This window comes from Mustela erminea, chromosome 7 (genome assembly GCF_009829155.1).
Source record: "Mustela erminea isolate mMusErm1 chromosome 7, mMusErm1.Pri, whole genome shotgun sequence".
NCBI lineage: Eukaryota > Metazoa > Chordata > Mammalia > Carnivora > Mustelidae > Mustela > Mustela erminea.
The window spans coordinates 62,278,307-62,296,537 of record NC_045620.1 but is presented as its reverse complement, the minus strand read 5'-3'; the positions used below and the strand labels follow the sequence as shown (position 1 = coordinate 62,296,537).

The 18,231-nt window shown below is 54.1% G+C and overlaps 1 protein-coding gene across 1 annotated transcript in view; it reads left to right on the top strand.

The window, feature by feature from the left end:
- TTC7A (tetratricopeptide repeat domain 7A) overlaps nucleotides 1–18,231 on the top strand; it is a 115,875-nt gene that overhangs the window by 43,370 nt on the left and 54,274 nt on the right. Inside the window, exons 6-10 of the mRNA XM_032351844.1 lie at nucleotides 1,465–1,543; nucleotides 2,544–2,701; nucleotides 3,265–3,328; nucleotides 13,020–13,157; nucleotides 14,742–14,825. Of these exons, the coding sequence (XP_032207735.1) occupies nucleotides 1,465–1,543; nucleotides 2,544–2,701; nucleotides 3,265–3,328; nucleotides 13,020–13,157; nucleotides 14,742–14,825 (523 nt within the window). The remainder of the gene's footprint in view (nucleotides 1–1,464; nucleotides 1,544–2,543; nucleotides 2,702–3,264; nucleotides 3,329–13,019; nucleotides 13,158–14,741; nucleotides 14,826–18,231) is intronic.

Sequence of the window (18,231 nt, the reverse complement as noted above, 5' to 3'; positions counted from 1 at the left end):
GGTGCCTGGAGCTTTTCTGGCTGCCGCCTTTGGCTTTTCACCTCTCTGTGGTCTTCCATTTCTGAAATTCCTGACCTGGCAGCCTCTGTTCTCTGCTGTGAGCTGAGATCCAGGGAACTCCCAGAGCAAAGGAGAAGGGCAGGGCCCAAATATTTGCTGAGCACCTGTGTACCAGTAGCTGTGCTGGTGCTGAGCTTCGGGAGCAAGACAGGAGCCCTGTGAGGGCACAGCAAGACACTGTGCCCTCTGAGTGCACAGTGTACGACGGTTTAGCCCATAAGTGGAAAATGACCACACAAGGTCATGCTTTGAAAGAGGAATTAACAGGGTGCAAGAGGGACAGGCCAGAGGGGTGAGGGTGGGGAGGGGTCTGGGAAGGCTGCAAGGAGGAAGTGTTATTGGAAAGGCTTTCTGAGGTTGAGTGCAGAAGTGCTGTTTAAGGCAGTGGGGAGAGTCTGTGCCAAGAGTTGACAGAGGTGATATGGTGGGTTGTTCAAAAAGGACCTGAGTGGCAGGAGACGAGATGGGTGAGAGGCAAGGGGCAGACCCGCCGCCAACCCTCCGATGCCAAGATGAAGGCCTAGGCTGGAGTCTGTGAGCGCTGGGGATGCTGACAAAGGGGCCAGCCTTGCCTGGGGAAGGGGGAGGGAGAGTGGAGGGCAGGTGATAATAGATGACATTTGCATATTGGGCATACAGACCTCCAGGGGCCATGGAGCAGTGTTTCAGACCACAGGCCATAACCCACTAGTGGGCCGCAAGATCAGTTTAGTGGCTGCAACCAGCATTTAAAAAAAGAGAAACAGAGCAAGACATCAAATTGGAAGTACCAGAGGGGATTGCACACAGTAGAGCTAAGTAGTAGGTCAAGAAATTTGCTTCTGTTTTATGTAAGGAAAGTATGTGCGTGCTGTATTACAGCCTAAATGTATTTTTTATCCTGGGTCATACTTTAAAAAGCTTGCAAGTTATTTCAGGGCCCAGAGGGCTGGCAGGGTTTGGGGGGAGTCAAGCCTGGTCCTTGTGGTTATCCAGGCCCCCGGTGATGCAGGCTGGTCTAGGGCCCTGGTGACGGGCACTGAGAGGTATGGATGGACTCTAGCATTGACCAGGTGTACTGGGTGAAGATGGAGAATTTGAGGCTGATTCAAGTCAGAACGTCTGACAAGGTAATTTAGGGCAAATGATGTCTTGTTTGAAATACTCAATCTTGGTCTCCTTTTGGTGGTCAACTGGAAGCCAGGGTTCAAGGGGGCTGTGGGGGAGAGGGATCCTTCCTGTTCTTTGATCAACAATGTCCTGGGCTTCTAGGATCCTGATGTTATAGCTCTGACCTTTCATTCTAGTTGAGTGTTCTCAAGTAAAACTCAAATGGGCGGGCTCCTGCTTGTGTCTGCAGGTTTGATGACGATGTCTGTGGGAACTAGGCTGAGAATGACCCTGATTTTGCTGTCTTTCCCTTAGGAACATTGTGAAAGGGATGAGAGAGCTCCGGGAGGTCCTACGCACCGTGGAGACAAAAGCAACTCAGAACTTCAAAGTGGTAACACGGCGAGGCCTTGGGGCTGGGTGCTGGCTGTGGCTGGCTTATATGGGGGCCACTTTCAGTGGGAAACTACCAAAGCACTAGCAGGCAGCCTCTGAATCAGGGATGACAGTATGTTACATACTTTTCCTCTCCCTGTCTGTGCTCATGGCAGACATTGTTAATCAATCTCCGCATTCTCTCCCACCAGCCCCAGGAAGCACCCTCAGCATCCTTATCACAGCACTGCATAGAGCCCCTAGCGTTAGATCAGAGTAAAAGTCTGATGTCATCCCTCCCTAGCAGGGTGGTAGGCTAACTCTTACAGATTCGTTTTTTTTATTGATATTTTTTTGTTTGTTTGTTTTTAAGATTTTATTTATTTATTGCACAGACAGAGATCACAAGTAGGCAGAGAGGCAGGCAGAAAGAGAGAAAGGGAAGCAGGCTCCCCGCTGAGCAGAGAGCCTGATGTGGGGCTCAATCTCAGGACCCTGGGATCATGACCTGAGCTGAAGGTAGAGGCTTTAATCCACTGAGCCACCCAGGCACCCCAAGAGGTTGTTTATGAACTTAATAAATAATCTGGACTCCTTTTCCTGCCCCAATTCAGGCCTACCTTCTTAGGCTTTAATTCAGCTCAAATCAGAGCCACAGCTGTTTCTCAGTCTAGAATTTGTGATTAAGGATCAAGAAGGAATCTGGGCAAGAGCGCTGGCTGTGCCAGTCACTTCGTGCTCTGTGAGGGTGTGCTGAATACTCAGAGCTGTGCTGGGCTCTGTGGGGCCAGAGGAGGAGACAAACCTTCTGTCTAGGAGAGGACAGAAGATTAAGTTGAAGCCATCAAAGGCCAATAGAAGGAGTGGGAGGGGCTCAGTGCTGGAAACAGAACAGGGGGCTCCTTGGCAATGGAGTGGAGTGATGGGCCTCCGAAAGGGCAGTGCATTGCAGGGCAGGCGGATTTGGCTGGGTGCTGGGTGTGGGGCATTCTGGGTCTGAGTTCCTCCCTTTCTGCCAGATGGCGGCCAAGCATTTGGCAGGGGTCCTGCTACATTCCTTGAGTGAGGAGTGCTACTGGAGCCCCCTGTCCCACCCGCTGCCCGAGTTCATGAGCAAGGAGGAGAACTCCTTCATCACACAGGCCCTGCGGAAACCTCACCTCTATGAAGGAGACAAGTAAGCTCGCTGGACCGTGCTCGTCTCATGCCACACTTGGGGCTCTGATGTCCCCTCTCTCTGCCCTGTGCTTACCTCCAGCTGCCTCCCAGCTCACTCTCAGGCAGGCTCTTCAGTAGCCACAGGAGCCAAATAGACCAGGGAAGACAGTCTCCAGGATGGGGGTTGAGAGGAACATCCTAGAAGGCATCCAAAGGTCAAATTATTTGGAGGTTGCCTGCCTTCCTACTCGTCTGCATATACCTTCTCTCTTATTTGTTTAATAATTGACGAAGGGATCTGAACAGCTCTCCCTTGATCCTTGCCCTGGCTGTGTCATGCAGCCCTGGGTGCTGGAAGGGGCATGTATTCCCCCAGAGCACCTGCAGTATTTCTGACCCTGCCGGCCACTCTGGGGCTGGAGGAGGAGCTGCAGGTGGTGTTTGGTGTCTGTGAATTATGCAGGAGGGGGTCACCTTACCAGGGCTGCTTCTGACTCCAGGGCAGAAGGGCCGCGTGGCGGGCTGGCCGTGCTGCTTGGAGTGCCTTGTGCTGCAGCCGGGGCTGCCATTTGTGTTTTTCAGCCTCTACTGCCCGAAGGATAATATAGAGGAAGCCCTCCTGCTGCTCCTCATCAGTGAGTCCATGGTAAGCTCCAAGCCCTTCCTTTTCTGCCTTGGTGGGGTAGGGCTGCAGGGGCTTGGGCACAGGCTGCCAGGTCCTGGCCCAGCTCCTGGCCCAGCTTGGCCTACCACGGACGTCCCTGAAGCAAGGTCCTTGTATCTGTGCCCCCGCGTGAGGGTGAGTCTCACTTCCTAGGTTTGGGTCTGGTGCACAAGGCTGTATTTGGGGGCCCGAGTTAGGAGTCCCCAACACCTCTTCTGGGATTACAAAGACAATTACCAGCTCAGGGCTGCTGAGCACAGCCCTGTGCTGGTTCTGGGACTGATGGGAGGGATTGGAAGGAGCAGGTGCTTCCAGCTCTGCCACGGTTAGCTGAGGGCCATGGGCAATTCTAACACCTCCGAGTTAAAACTCCCCTGTAAGTGTCTTCCCCTGCAAGATGGTGCACAGAGATAAGTTTGCCTGTTCAAGGAATTCACTCGTTCATGCAGTTGTTTATTATCATCATCTTTGTGCCAGGCCCTGTTCTAGAAGCCAGCAGCACAGCAGCAAATAGAGAAAAAGTCTCTGCCCTTGTGGCGCTTACATCCAAGTGAGGGAGGTGGACAGGAAATTAATGAGGAACTACAATATCCAGGTGCAAGTATCAAGTGCTATGGAAAAATAAAGCAGGGGCACCTGGGTGGCTCAGTGGGTTAAAGCCTCTGCCTTTGGCTCAGGTCATGATCCCCGTGTCCTGAGATCGAGCCCCACATCGGGCTCTCTGCTCAGCAGGGAGCCTGCTTCCTCCTCTCTCTCTGCCTGCCTCTCTGCCTACTTTTGATCTCTGTCAAATAAATAAATAAAATCTTAAAAAAAAAAAAAAGAAAGAAAAAGAAAGCAGAGGAGAGGTAACGCGTGCCAGATGAAGCCTGCATGAAGTGCTCTTTGGCTGTTTTCACCTGTTTCCCCCACGGCAGGCGGGAAGATGAGCCAAGCATGCACCCGTGTGCAAACAGACACACACGCACGCTTGCATGGGCCGTGGAGCCTCAGTGAAGGAGAGAGGGGTGGTCCAGGGAGTGGTGAGAAGGATGGCCTGGACTGGTCTGGGGGAGGGGGTTAGGGCTGTGCAGGAGCTGCAGAAGCCAGGGGTGGCGGCGTGCTGGGGAGGAGTCCAGGGCTGGGTCTCAGCCCTCTGACTGAGGGGCCCCTCGGAGCTTGGGAGCTGGAGACCCCCCTAGGTTGAGAACTAACTTTGTTAAATTGGCACATCCTGAGAGCAGTGTGTGGAAGTGGGAGTTTAAGAAACAAGCACCCACGAGCCAGGTTCCTGAAGAGATGGAACTGAATGTTCCCTTGAGTACCTGGACTATGAGTGTTTTGGTCAGTGGGTTTCCTCTATCTCCACGGGTCCATCAGCAGGTAGGCAGGAGGAGCTAGGACACCGGACTGGGGTGGGGAGAGCTCATAGCCTTCCTCAGCTCGGCTGGGGTACTGAAAGGTTTGTGGGGTCATGCAGGTGAGGGGCTAAGTGGTCACTCCAAGGAGAGGCATCTAACTGGTTCGCCTAAGGTGCAGATAGAAACGCCGAGCACCAGATTCGATCTTCATGGGAGAACAGTGCACTTCTCGCAGAAAATGGGCCCTCGCTCTGATCATAGATGGAGCCCTGGTTTTTTTTAAAGATTTTATTTATTTATTTATTAGAGAGAGTGAGAGAGAGCATGAGAGGGGAGATCAGAGGGAGAAGGAGACTCCCCGCAGAGCTGGGAGCCCGATGTGGGACACAATCCAGGATCATGACCTGAGCTGAAGGCAGTGGCTTAACCAACTGAACCACTAGGTGCCCCTGAGCCCTGGTTTCTAATGATGTAATCTCAGACATAGACCTCCTCCTCCCCCGGACCCCCACACCTGAGCCATCTCCCCATCCACACCCTCAGATGACAAGGCACTGAAGTCTCCTGTCTCAGGAACCCCACACACACACCCCGTGCTGAGGACAGGTGGGAGATAAAAAGGTGAAAACAGAAACATTCCTTCTGTCCTTTCTCTGCCAGATTCCAAGCCAATGATCTCATAGAGGGAGTCATTTTATGTTGAACCATATGAAAAATAACAATTTCATATGTTTCAGTCTTGAACTAATATGTTCCCCATCTTAGAGATGAGAAGAGTAAGGTTCAGGACAGGTATCTGTCTTGGTCAAGGTCACATATTAATAATCCTCACAGCGGTGGTTCCAATCCCGTCTGCCTCCCTAGATAGCTTCCAAAAGCTGGGGCCATGGAGCCCGAGCCCTGGACCACAGGCTGATTCTGCCGCTTCTGAGCTATTCTGGTTCTCAGTTTGCTCATCTGTAGAAGGACCAAGGGGGTAATTTTGAGGATCAAATGAAACGAGGCTCAGGGAGGGCTTTGCCAACAGAGACATGCCTATGGGCGTGAGACAGCAGGGGGGCTGAGGCTGGATTCTGCCTCCCCCAGCCATTTTTTGTGTCCTCTGCCTGATCTGGGTGCCCAGGAGCAGAGTTCAGATGCCTTTCCTTTAAATTATCTCCCCTGCCCCTACCCCAAACTTTTAAGCTGCCCTCTTCCTATCTCAGAGTAGAGAATCGCCTTTTACTAAAAGGTGGCCCACATTTGGAGCCAAGATGAGTCTTCCTCAATATGCAGTTTCCCTCCTAGCAGCTCCTACCCTTTTCCCGGAGGCCGTGTGACTTGGTGGCTTGCCCCAAAAGCTTGGGGTGTGGGCCTGCTTGCCAGGCGGTGTCCTGGGAATTCCCTGTAGCCTGTTAAGCAGAGGAAATCGTGCACTGGGCTGGGAGGAGGCACTCGTCCAAGGCCTGCTGGTTTGTTTCCTCTTGCTCATACCCAGCCTGTCACACTTTTAGAAACTTCAGGACTTGAGGGGAGAGCTTTGGCTTCTCTTCTACAGAGCTTTCCTCCTATGATCTGGATCTGGCCTCGGTGGCTCCGAGCTGTTTCTCAGAGTGACCAGATCTGGATCTGGCCTCGGTGGCTCCGAGTGTTTCTCAGAGTGACCAGACAGCCTCTGCCTTCTCTCTAGCTCCTATTTCATGCCCTCCTTCCCTGCGGGTCCCATTTTCGGTCAGATCCCTGACCTGATCCCTTGGCCGGACCCTGAGGCTCAGCCTGGCCTCCAGGTACCTGCAGGGTTTTCCTCATCTCCCTTTGGTACTGCCTGGGTTTGGCGACAGTTGATAGGGAGAAGCCTCTAGAACAGCAGCTGGCTACCTTGGCTACTACTTAGCTTTGCCTAATACCTGCAGGATTCATTATGCTGCAGTAAAAGCTGGCCCAGCACAGTCAGCCCAGGAGACGTAATCATCAACGCTGTCCACCACCAGGATCACCAGAGCAGCTGCTCTGAGAAAGGGAGTGTGAGGGTTTCCTGAGCATGTCAGCCCCTATTTTGTGGTCTGGAACTCAGGCAGTCCTGAGTGTGGGGCTGTTACCTTGGATGTGGTTTTTGTTATAGGCTAACTGGGCACGATTAGAATGAATAGGGAATGCCCCCCCCCATCTTTCAAGAGGTAAATAGAATCCTTACAAATGCTGTCACAGAAATGCAAGGTATGCAAGTGATAACTGGTTGAAGATTTGTGTTTTAGACCTAGTTTGGGGACATGTTAAAATCGATCCATCCATCCACGCATTTGCTTCTCCGTCTGTCCATCCGTCCCATCTCATTTGAGCAGCTGTAGTGTGCCAGGCCGTATTTGACCCCGGAAATACAATGATGAGTTCAATCCCTGCCCCCCATCCCAGATGGACTCCCACCTCCTGGAGATGGATCCAGGGACCAGGAGGAAATCCTGGTCCTTGTATCAGAATGAATCACCCAAGTCTGCTGAAGCCCAAGTGTATATTCTCGTTTTTAAGAGAACCCTGGATCAAACTAGTCTGATTTTCTCAAACAGTTGGAGAACCAGGAAGTACAGAAGTCTCGATCCTTTCAAAAATACTCATCTAGGCATAAAAATATATGTGGAGACAGACTGAACCTGTGGGTCTGTTTCATTCAGCTGGTGGAGAAGTTGCTGCTGGTGTCATGTGCTTGGGAACCAAAAGGTTCCCAAGGCCTAGTGCTGAGTGGGGAGGATGGGTAGCTTTTGGGGACTGGAGCCTACAGGTGAACTGTGTCAAATCCAGGGTCAGACCCAATAGTCTGAGCCTTGAATTTGCCATTCATAATCTGTGTGGCCTCCACAAGGTTCTTCCCTCCCTGCTCCTTAGTTTTCTCATCTGTAAAATGAGGCTAAACAGACAAAGCCAGAAAATGAACACACAGGTGCCTGGTATGTTATAGATGTTCAAGACAGGTTTGTTTTGTCCTGATAAATGCTGGCTTCTGATTCGGTCATTTTAGAGAACAGTAAGGCTCAGATTCGGTTGGGAGAAAAATTGGTTTGAGGATACCATTCTGTTTAAAAAAAAAAAAGAAGGAAAGTGCTTCTTGGGCTTGATTCCATCTGGGAGTCGCAGAGGAGCACAGATCCTTCCAGCGTCTGGCCCTTGGTTTGCTCTGCCGCAGGCAGCCACGATAGGGGATCTGCTTGGGCATGCTGCCAGCTCCAAACGGGTGTCTCGGTAGAGGTGGGAGAGCCTCTCGCCCTCGCTGGCAGGAAGAGCTGTGATTTCTGCTGCAGAAGCCTGACGCGGCAGGAGAGTGGGGGCCGGCGTGGGCCTGGCCAGGGCTCTGGGTGGATGGGCCCATCACAGAGTATGTTACTTCTTGGCTCCATGGACTGGCAGCTTGAGAGCCGTGGTAATTATGTCTGCTGGTGGGGGACGACAGCAGGAGCGGAACATGACGGTGCCCTCCAGGGAGGGGCAGGTGCCAGGCACAGACGCTGCCAGAGGACTCCTTTCGGGGTGTTTTTGTGGGGTGCCAGCTGCAGGCCCTGAGACTGAGTCCTTGGCCAAGGTGGAGCAGCTGTGGCTGAGAACAGGGTGGAGCAAGGCCCTGGAAACGTTGCCCAAGGGGCTTTTTCCCTGATTGGGAAGGTCTGGTTTGGTGTTTTGCTTTGGTTTCCCCATATGCAGAGCCATCCCAGGGCCTCTGATGGTATGGACGAGGCTATTGCACACTTCTTCAGAGGCCTCTGGGGGTTGAAGTCAGAATGTCTAGATTCTAATCTGGGTCCCATCTATCTGTGTGCCCTGGGGAAAGTCCCTGGGCCTCAGTCTTCTCATCTGTGAAATAGGACAATGGTACATGAGGTCATCATGAGATGCCACTCGCAAAGTACTCTCTCACCCTGTTCTTGTCGGGGATCAGAAAGGAGAAGCAGGGCTGGCTGGAGACAAAGGTCAGTGCTGTCTGAGGCCCTGCACTCAGCAGAGAGTCGGGACCAGGGCTGGCAGGGGGTGCCCATGAGGCAACAGAAGCCGTCCCGGACTGGCCCTTGGAGGTGCAGCCTTACCTCCTGGGGAACTTGCATAATTAGCTCACATTCTGAGCCTCAGTTTCCCATCGGCAAAGGGGGCCTAGTGGTTTGCTCCTGCACCTCCCTGGGGTTACTGTGAGTCCGGATGAGATGTGAGGGGTGTGACCCTGAAAAGCTAATGTGTGGCAGTGGAAGGAGGACTGTTGGAAGTGTTGCCTGCCTTGGCTTTCAGACGGGCTGGCCAGCCTGGGGACATGGCAGTTCCGCTGCCAGTCCTCCCATAAGGCCCTAAGTTTGCTTTCTGGATCCTTCTCCCAAGACCAGATACGGGTCAAGCTGGCAATGATGAGCTGTTGGAGGAGGGGGGTCAGAGGTGCATGCTTTTGGTGTGTGTGGGGGGGCTTTTCCCCTTTTGGCTTGTAGAGGGCCTGGGGTGAATGTTCTCAGTTTGGAGGAGGCTTCCCTGGGTGGGGGCAGCCAGGGGGCCTGGGTTAGGAGCAGGTACAGCTCAGGACCCTGCCTGGGACAAAATGTGTGGTGCATACAAAGGTGAGGCATCCATAGAGGTGGCGGCAGAGATTATGCAGGGGGGAACAGGAGGAGAATATTCTTGGTGATTCCCAGAGGAGTGAGGTTGGTGCTGGTGAAAAGAATAGTCAGGGGCGCCTGGGTGGCTCAGTGGGTTAAAGCCTCTGCTTTTGGCTCAGGTCATGGTCTCAGGGTCCTGGGATCGAGCCCCGCATCGGGCTTTCTGCTCAGCAGGGAGCCTGCTTCCTCCTCTCTCTCTCTCTGCCTGCCTCTCTCCCTACTTGTGATCTGTCTGTCAAATAAATAAATAAAATCTTAAAAAAAAAAAAAAAGAAAAGAAAAGAATAGTCAGTGTCTATATCTCGCTGTATAGGTCATAGGCACATTCTTGTCTCTGTCTGCATTTGATCTGAAGTTTTTCCTAGGGAGGCCGTTTGAATGGTGAAGGCAAAGAGTGGCTGGGACTAGACCAGGGCAGGCTGAGCATTCAGGGAATTTGGGAGAGTCCTTGGCCTGAGGGTGGTAAGCCCAGGGAAGGAGGGAACAAGTTACCCAGGGCAGGCGGTAACTGGAAGCCCCCAGCAGAGTGTCTGAGGCCCCGCCCTTGGGGGGGCGCACGAATTCCTGCCCCTTCCCTGGCCCCCACAGCTTTCTTTCTTCTGCCCCGCTTCCCCCACCCAGCGAGCCCCACCCCCCGCCCTGGAGCCATAGCAACCAGGACAGACTTCTGCTTTCGGTTTTCCTTTGTAGAACCTTGCTTCCCTTTTGACACAGGCGCCAGTTTCTGAGGACCGCCCCCCAGGAGACCCTTTTTCTGCTGTCGGCCTACAGGAGAGGCCCAGTCCCCAGGCTGAGGACATGTTCAGTTTTGTTCCTGGTTTTCTGACTTCATCCTAACCCAGTGCTGGAAATCCACTCCTTCTGCGCCGCACCCCTCCCATACCCCCCACACAGAGACACTGTTGTCCTAAAGGTCAAGTTTGAGGGCAAGAGGAGACCGGTTCCACACCAAGCCCAGAACTCTTGCTCAACATTACCCATTCTACAAACATGGACCAAGGAAGGTGCTGGAGACAGTGAGACATGTCCCTGTCCCACAACAAGGGAACCCTTGGGCATACAGGGGCTGGGGTGTGTGCCCCATGGTGGGAAAGGACAAAATGGGGGCAGCCTTGCCTGGTGGGATCAGTCAGGTTGACAAGTATCTGAGTTGAGTTGTGAGGAGCTCAGAGGCACGCAGGGTGACAGAGGGTACAGACAGTCCGTGGTGCTGAGAGGGTGCTGCGGGGAGTTCTGTGGGGCAGAGGGAGGACTGGGAGCTGGTTGGGAGAGAACCTGGCCGGGTGGACCAGGCCTCATGGCAGCCACAAGAGGTTCGACCTTGTGCCTGGGCAGTTTGGAGGAGGTTGGGAGCTGGGGTCCACAGGGGTTACTCTTCAAGGACAGGCCAACCTGCGGGCATAGCTCGCTGCCCACCATCCCCAAAACAAGACCAGTCTGCATGGATAGCTTCCAGGTCCTGCATGTGCCAAGCCAGGCTTCCCTCCATACCCCACAGAAGAGCCCCCCATCACCCCACTGCAGGCTGCCTGCGCTGCTCCCTTTCCATCAGGATCCCTCTCTCCCAGCAGATTTCTAGGTCAGAGTGCACTGAGCACAAGTACTCCTTACTCCCGCTGCTGCTTCTGGGCCCCATGGCCCCATCCTCTCATTGCCTCCACCCTAGTCTTGGCTGCCTGGTGAGGCTGCCTCTCAGGGCCCCACCCTCAGGGGCTGAGCTGGGGAGTTCTGGAGGGGAGGGTTGGAAGGGGAGGAGTGGGGAGGTACGAAGCCAGTTTTGTGTTCCTACTTCGCTTAGTCAAATAGCTCCTGCCAAGCCTCTCAGAATTTCTTCTCTTCCTGATGGTGCCTGTGTGGGTGGGTTTCTCTGGAGCTTTCCCTCTCTGCTCTTCTCCCCTTAACTCTTTGGGCTTCCTCACCGGCTCTTATTTGTCAGGCTGGTACCAGCCCTCATCCTTTCTGGGGATCTCCTGGCACCCTGCACCTTCTCCGTGGGCTGCTCCGTGTACATGGGGGTGGCAGCAGCCTCCACCTGCTATGGCTGGAGGGGCACCCATCACGGCCTCTGGCCACTGGCCTGCCTTGCTGAAGTGCCCCCATGGATGAGTCACTTCTTGGGTCTTAGAGGTCTGGGCACGTACTTCAGGCCTGCACAACAGGATGCATTCAGAGCCTGCACTCTGAAGGCCACTGACTGGGTTTCTTCTGCCTCTATGGCTCCTCACCCATGGGGGCCTCAGCTCCTGACCTGGGGAAGGGCTTCATACTCCTGCCCAGAGGGAGGTTTTGAAGACCATCTCTCGACGGGAAGAGTAATGTGGATCTGACAGTGAGAAATTGGTTTTAAGGGCCAGCATCCCTTCTGTCCCAGCATCCTCAGGTCTGGGGTCCTATGTGGGCAAGTAGAAAACGATGAGTTCCAACACACAAAAGGGGGTTCAGCCCCTACTACAGAGGGCGAAGGATACTGGGAGTAGCCAGCAGGAGCATAGCCAACAGGAGCATCTGGCTGGAACCAAGCCTTGCTCCAGCAGATACAGCCCTCTCAGGGTGTGTGTGTGTGTGGTCACAGAGCATTCCTAGCCTGGCCTCTGCCCTGGTGCTGCTCAACTCAGAGACCCCATGATTCATGCTGGTTACTCCCAGGCCGGAGTGTCTCCAGAGTATGGGTTTATAAGAGGGAGTGGGACCATGGGCCCCAGAGCAAGAGAGTCCCGAATCCCCAGTGGGGAGATTTCAAACTTGGTGATACAGAGCTCCCCACTTCAGAGTGTACAGTCTCCTACTCCTTAAGCATATTTTCCCAGCACCCCCAGTCCCGGGGCCCAGCAGCTACCTGGCAGCTTTGAGCTGCTGAACTCCTGACTGCTAGGCACCAAGCACCTAGTGTTGGAGATTTCTTAGGGAGCTCTGAGAGGAGAGGTCTGTTGTCTGAAGAAATTGAGCATTGGGTCTGGGTTGAACACAGTGGTGATGGGAAGGAGGTATGGGGCTGGGAAGTCCTTATCAGAGGTGCTGATGGCACCAAGGGGCTACAGCCCACGAGTCAAGCAGCACAGCCCCCCACCTGATCTAGACACTTCCAGATGTTACCTGAAGCTCTTTCTGTGCATGGATAGTTACAAGCTTTCAAGGAACTGTTTCACAAAACTGCTCCCCTCTATCCTCAAAAATGCTAGGGTCTGAAAGACGAGGGTTGTGGGGCCCTTCTGGATGAGAGGAGACAGAAGTGACATGGCCCCAGAATGTTGGTGTGGACCTGGATGGGGTTCTGGGATGAGAAGCCTCAGACCATAGATCTGACTGTGAGCTGGTAGTTAGACAGATCAGTTTTACATTTCCTGAAATACAGGCATTCCTCTGGTGGTTGTACTTAGGGGTCAAGGGTCATCTTACCTTCCTGACTCTATCCTTATTATCCTATACCAGAGAGCGGCAAAGCAGGAGTGGTCAACACCGTCACCCTTGCATCTTTTCTGTAGGTTTGAGACTTTGCAGACTAACACACCGAAGAGCAGGGGCCCTCAGAACGGCTTCCTCACCCCATCCTCAGCTGTGGGTGGAGGTTTTCTCTCTTTCATGGGGGCCTTCATGGGGGTGGGGGCAGGGCCCTGGCTGATTTCGGGAGCATGGCCTGGGTTAGCAGCGTAAGGGCGACAGTCCCTGGGACTCGGGGGCAGACCGTTGCTTATTTTCTGTGCTTACTCTTTCCCCAACCATGTCCCCCCACAGGCTACTCGGGACGTGGTGCTGAGCCGGGCGCCAGAGCAGGAGGAGGACCGGGCGGCAAGCCTGCGGAACGCGGCAGCCATCTATGACCTCCTGAGTATCACACTGGGCAGGAGGGGCCAGTACGTCATGCTCTCCGAGGTAAGGTGACCCACGCCCTCCCCAGAAGCCAGGTGGGGCCACCACTGGACCTTCCCCATAGTCCCTTCCCCGTTCCACCAGGGGGGTACCGTCTCCTTGGGAGATAGGGCTGGGAACCATTCCATTGCTAGGGCTGGGAGAGCTGCGCTTCCCTGGCAGGATGAGTGGTTTGGGTTTGGGTGGTTTTACTAGCTTTTTAATGTGTTTTTCTTTCGAAAGAACACGTGGCATTGTATAAAGAAGCATGGGGGGAAATTATCCATCCCCAGCTTCCCGCATGGATGACGCTGGTGTTTTGTGACTGCCTCTGCTGGCGGAGCTCTGAGCTGGGTGTGTGTCAGGACCCCGGACCCCATCCCACCTGAGTTGGACAGAGCAACCCCATTCTATTGAGCAAAACCTGCTGGGGCAGCGCTCCCAGGGTGGTCCCTCTCTGGAGTGAGGGCAGGCACCAAGCTGCCCCTCTCTCTGTTCCTCACAAGGCTAATGGCGTGCACGCATTTTAGAACTTTCAAATATGGGCTGGAATCAAGAGTGGCTCTGGGGCCCCTGTCTCCTTGCACAAGAGGCCCATTCCTGTAGTAGCTTCTCTTTCCACGAAGTTAGGAGGGCCCCTGAGGGAACTGGTGACATTTGAGCCCCAGCCTGTGCCCAGCACCATGCAAGGTGCTTTTAGGTGCTACCTTCTTGAAGTGGTGTTCTCTTGAGTTTACCAGTGAGGAAGGCAAGGCCTGGAGAGGTGGTTTCCTGCCCTCGATGGTGGAAGGGGTACATCTGAGCCAGCTCGTGAACCCAGGGCATTGAGCTCTTAACATCCGTGCTGTCTGGTCCCGGAAACTCACCTCTGTCCCCTACCCCGCCTGTCCGTGGCCACGTGGTGAATCCTGGCCTCACAGCCTGGCTTCTGCCTCCATCGTGTGGAAGTGCTTGTAGTATCTGCTAGATTTCACCAGGCTGTCCCTGATTTGGGGTTGTCCAGGATCAGACAGGCTGGTGAGGCAGTCTGTTTTCTCAGTGGTCATAGAGAACAGCAGAATGCAGAAAAGCCTTTCCATTTGGGCGGCTTTGCGGGCCAGCCCGCTCTGCCACTTACTCGCCCTGTGACTCTAGCAAGTCATTCAAACCTCACCGTTCTCATCTATGAAATGGGACTAATGGGAGAACCCACCTCCCAGGGTGGCTGGGAACCATGTGTAAGTTATTAACACGTGTAAAAAAAACAGAGTGGTACCATGCACAACAATAATAAATACTAGTAATTATTTTCACTGGATGCTGACATGTTAAAAACCCAGACCCAATTTCATTCCCTTTTCGCCAGCACCCTGTGAGGCAGTCACATATGAGGGAGGTAGGAACCAAGGGCCAGAGAGGGTAGGAGACTTGTGGAATGTCACACAAAATAATCTGTCCAGTGGCAGGGACCGGTGTTATGCCTGAAGTTTTCTTACAAAACCAAGTATGGGCCTCCTGCAGCCTCATATGGGAAGTGATCTGAGCAGTGATTGTCCTGGGGGATATTGGATCGCCGGGGGGTGGGAGGACCTCTGGGGGGCTACTTGCTGACTGGCTCTCTCTCCTCAGTGCCTAGAGCGAGCCATGAAGTTTGCGTTTGAAGAATTTCACCTTTGGTACCAAGTGGCCCTCTCCATGGTGGCTTGTGGGAAGGTAAGACCCAGGGATCGTGTTGCGGGGGAGGGAGGTGGCACACCTGCCTTCGGGGCCTCTGCTCTCCTCCAGTCCCCTCCAGGGCTGGGCAGAGGGCACCTCGGTGAGTCAGAAATGTTCTCCAGCATCGGATTTTCACCTCTGGGAGAGTGAGGGGCAGCAGAGGATCACACACTCAGATCCCCGTGTGAGTCTGGTGTCCACCTGGGAGTTACAGGTGCGCAGCTATGAGTCTGTGGATGCTTTTCTCCTAGCCCATGTGCACACCTGGGGCAACAGCACACTTCCATGTGTGACTTGTTGAGTACCACTGCAGGCAACAGGCGTGGGGCATAGGTTTTGAGTGAGGGATGCATTCATTTGGGCCGTAGCTCTCTTCCTGCCCGTCAGGTGTGGCATCAGGAAAGGACCTTCCCGTGGAAGGACCTGCCGAGGACGAAAGGGTTGAAAGGTGGAGCAGTGGGGCAGTGCCCACAGGGAGTCTGGGGGGAGAACTGCGCCAGTGGATGTGGCTGGGACAGAGGCAAGGGGAGCTCTCTCTGCCCCGCACAAGGGGTCTGACTTTATCCCCAGTCACCAGGGCCGCCTTTGCTCTCTACCCACCAAGCCCTGTTCCAGCACCCCCTGGTTTCTGCTCTGATGAGAATTACACTTACATAAGCCTCTATTTTCAGCAGTAACATGAAAGGAAAACCTTTCCAGAGCTGGGTGCTGAGGGTGTTAGAGCCGAGGATGCTACGAAGGCAGGAAAGAAGGTGGCAGGAACTTGCAAATCGTTCCAAGAGCTGTAAACACCCAGAGCCCTTTTGTTGGGCTGAGGGAATTCCTGCCCCCTCCCCCGCCCATCTGTGCCACCTGCCATTTCTAGCCCAGCAGCTCGGCTCAGAGGAGGGCCCTCCTTGGCTTGCCGGCACCTCCTCCACAAAGGTTAGGCAGGAAACAGGAAGAAGAGCAGTGCTGCCGCGGAATAGGTGGGAAGGAGCCAGGGAAGTAGAGTGAGAATCAAGTGGGGGGGCCTCCTCCCCCCCAACCCCCAGTGGGCCTCTGTCTTCCCAAACCTCTTCCCCAGCACCACCATGTTGATCACCCCCCAAAACATCTTAAAGGCACAGACATGGTCTATCCTGGCTCTGTGCTCAGCAGGGTCTTGCCAAGGCTCAGGGAGAGCTCAGGCTGCAGCTAGAGCAAGGCCTGAGGGAGGGGAGGAGGTGGGGCTCGGAGCCTGGGCAGACAGCTCACAGCTGCATGTGACAGTGTCTTCCTGCCTTGGGGAAACAAAGAACCTCTGATCTTACAATAGCGAGAGTGTGGGCCAGGAGGAGAGGCCCAGGGCCAGGGCCGTGGTCCTTACCCTTCTTGGGTTGTGTGACCCTTTGAGATGCAAAGGAAAGCTGGGGAGCCCTCCTCTGAAGAAGGCTAGCTTTAATCTCTCAGAAGGTAGCTTTAATCTCTGACCCTGTGCCGGGAAATTCCCCAGTCAAGGGAGAAGGTGTTCTCCTGGGAGGGATGGGATCTTCGATGTCCCTCCTGAGAGGAGCCGGGCTCACAGAGTCCACACACAGTCCAGCACATCCCAGGCTCCAGGGAGCTGGTATCTCAGCCCGACTCCTTCACAGACCAGCAAGGTGGGCACAAGAATGGGCTTACAGGCAGGGCGTTGGGGTGATTAGTGAGTTCCTCACACGTGAGGCTCACAGGCTGGAGACATGGAATTATACCCATGCCTGCCTTTGCTGCAGCAGGAGATTGTTCTGGAAGCACACTCCCTGCCCCCTCAGGAACCCTGCACACCAGCTCAGTCTGCCTAGTTGGCCCAGGCAGCCCTCCAGCAGAGTGGCCAGAGCTGGGCTTTTGCCAAAGCCCAAGGTAGGAATCAAGGTTTTGTACCTGCACTCGTGCCAAAGGTGTGGCTGGTGGACGTATATATGTTGGACACCTCAGCCTGCTGGAAGAAAAGACAAGGTCCATGACATGATTTAGGTCGCTCCTTCTCTTGGTCTCCTCAGCAGTCACATTGTCTGTGTTGCTAGGTAACCACCATGACAAAAAAAAAAAAAAAAAAAAAAAAGACACAAAAACCCAAGCTGCCTGCCCTTACTGGAGTCCTCTGATGGCTCCTAAAAGAGCAATGCTGGGGCGCCTGGGTGGCTTAGTGGGTTAAAGCCTCTGCCTTTGGCTCAGATCATGATCCCAGGGTCCTGGGATGGAGCCCTGCATCGGGCATTCTGCTCAGCAGGGAGCCTGCTTCCCTTCCTCTCTCTGCCTGCCTCTCTGTCTACTTCTTGTGATCTCCGTCAAATAAACAAAATCTTTAAAAAAAAAAAAAAAGAAAGAAAGAAAGAAAGAAAGAGCAATGCTTTGTGTCTGTGTGACATGAACATGGATGGTCAGGGTTGTAGAACCTCCATCTGAAGGACAGAGAAACTTCCACTCTGCAGAGGGTAGCACCCAGGGAAGGAGGCCTAGGGGAGCCCGAAGCTTGCTGTAGTGTGTGGCTGGGGTTCCGTGGCCAGGGGGTTGGGAGTGGCATTCACAGAAGTGGATCGCCTGGTGACTCCTTCAGGCCCCTCACGTGGGCCCCTTCCCCACAGCTCAGGCCTGGAATAGGACATCTGTGGACGCCCACTTGTGCTGGGTCTCACACCCTCGCTTTCTGAGAGAGCATCGGGGGATGGTAGCTTTGGTCTTTTCCCCCTGGCCTTTCTGCAGGCACCTGATAGGCAAGAGCCATGGCCTCTTCCCTCTTCTTCCCTCTTCCTGCAGTGACCCCACAACCCCAGCCCAGCACCGGGCACAGAGCCAGCCCTTGGCTGAGACATCTCGAACAGGCCTGATATGCCTGAGCCCAGAGCCTCAGTCTGTGATGTCTGGGCTGAGAAGAGCTTTTCCTTAGCTGGTGGGGAAGGGAGGGGTAGTTAGAGAAAGACTGGGCATCCATCTCTCTCTCTTCCAGTCTTTCACACTGAGTTTGAACTGATAAGCCTTCCAGAGACCCCATTGCCTCAGTGGTCCCCCTGGAGTTGCTGGGGAGGGTGAAAGCTAAGTAATGGTAAGGAAGCCTGGCTCACAGTAGGGCTTAGTACAGGGGAACTGTGCTCACACACATGCCCCTGCCTGCCTGGGGTGTCACACAAGTATGGCGTGTGCACACTTGGGGGGAGGGGTGTTCCTGTTGAGTTTCTTGGAAAAATGTTGAACGCAGTCAGAAGCCCTGAGTGGTATGTGTCTTGTGTGCATGTGTGTGTGTGTGTGTGTGTGTGTGTGTGTCTGTCTGTCTGTCTAGCGGGGCCACCCAGGCTGCTTCTCCTGCCCTAGGAGTCACTGCAGAGGCAGGAAAGGGCAGTTACGAGCCTAGAGCCATGGATGGGTACTGTGCCTTAGAATAAGCTACATAACTTTTCTGCCT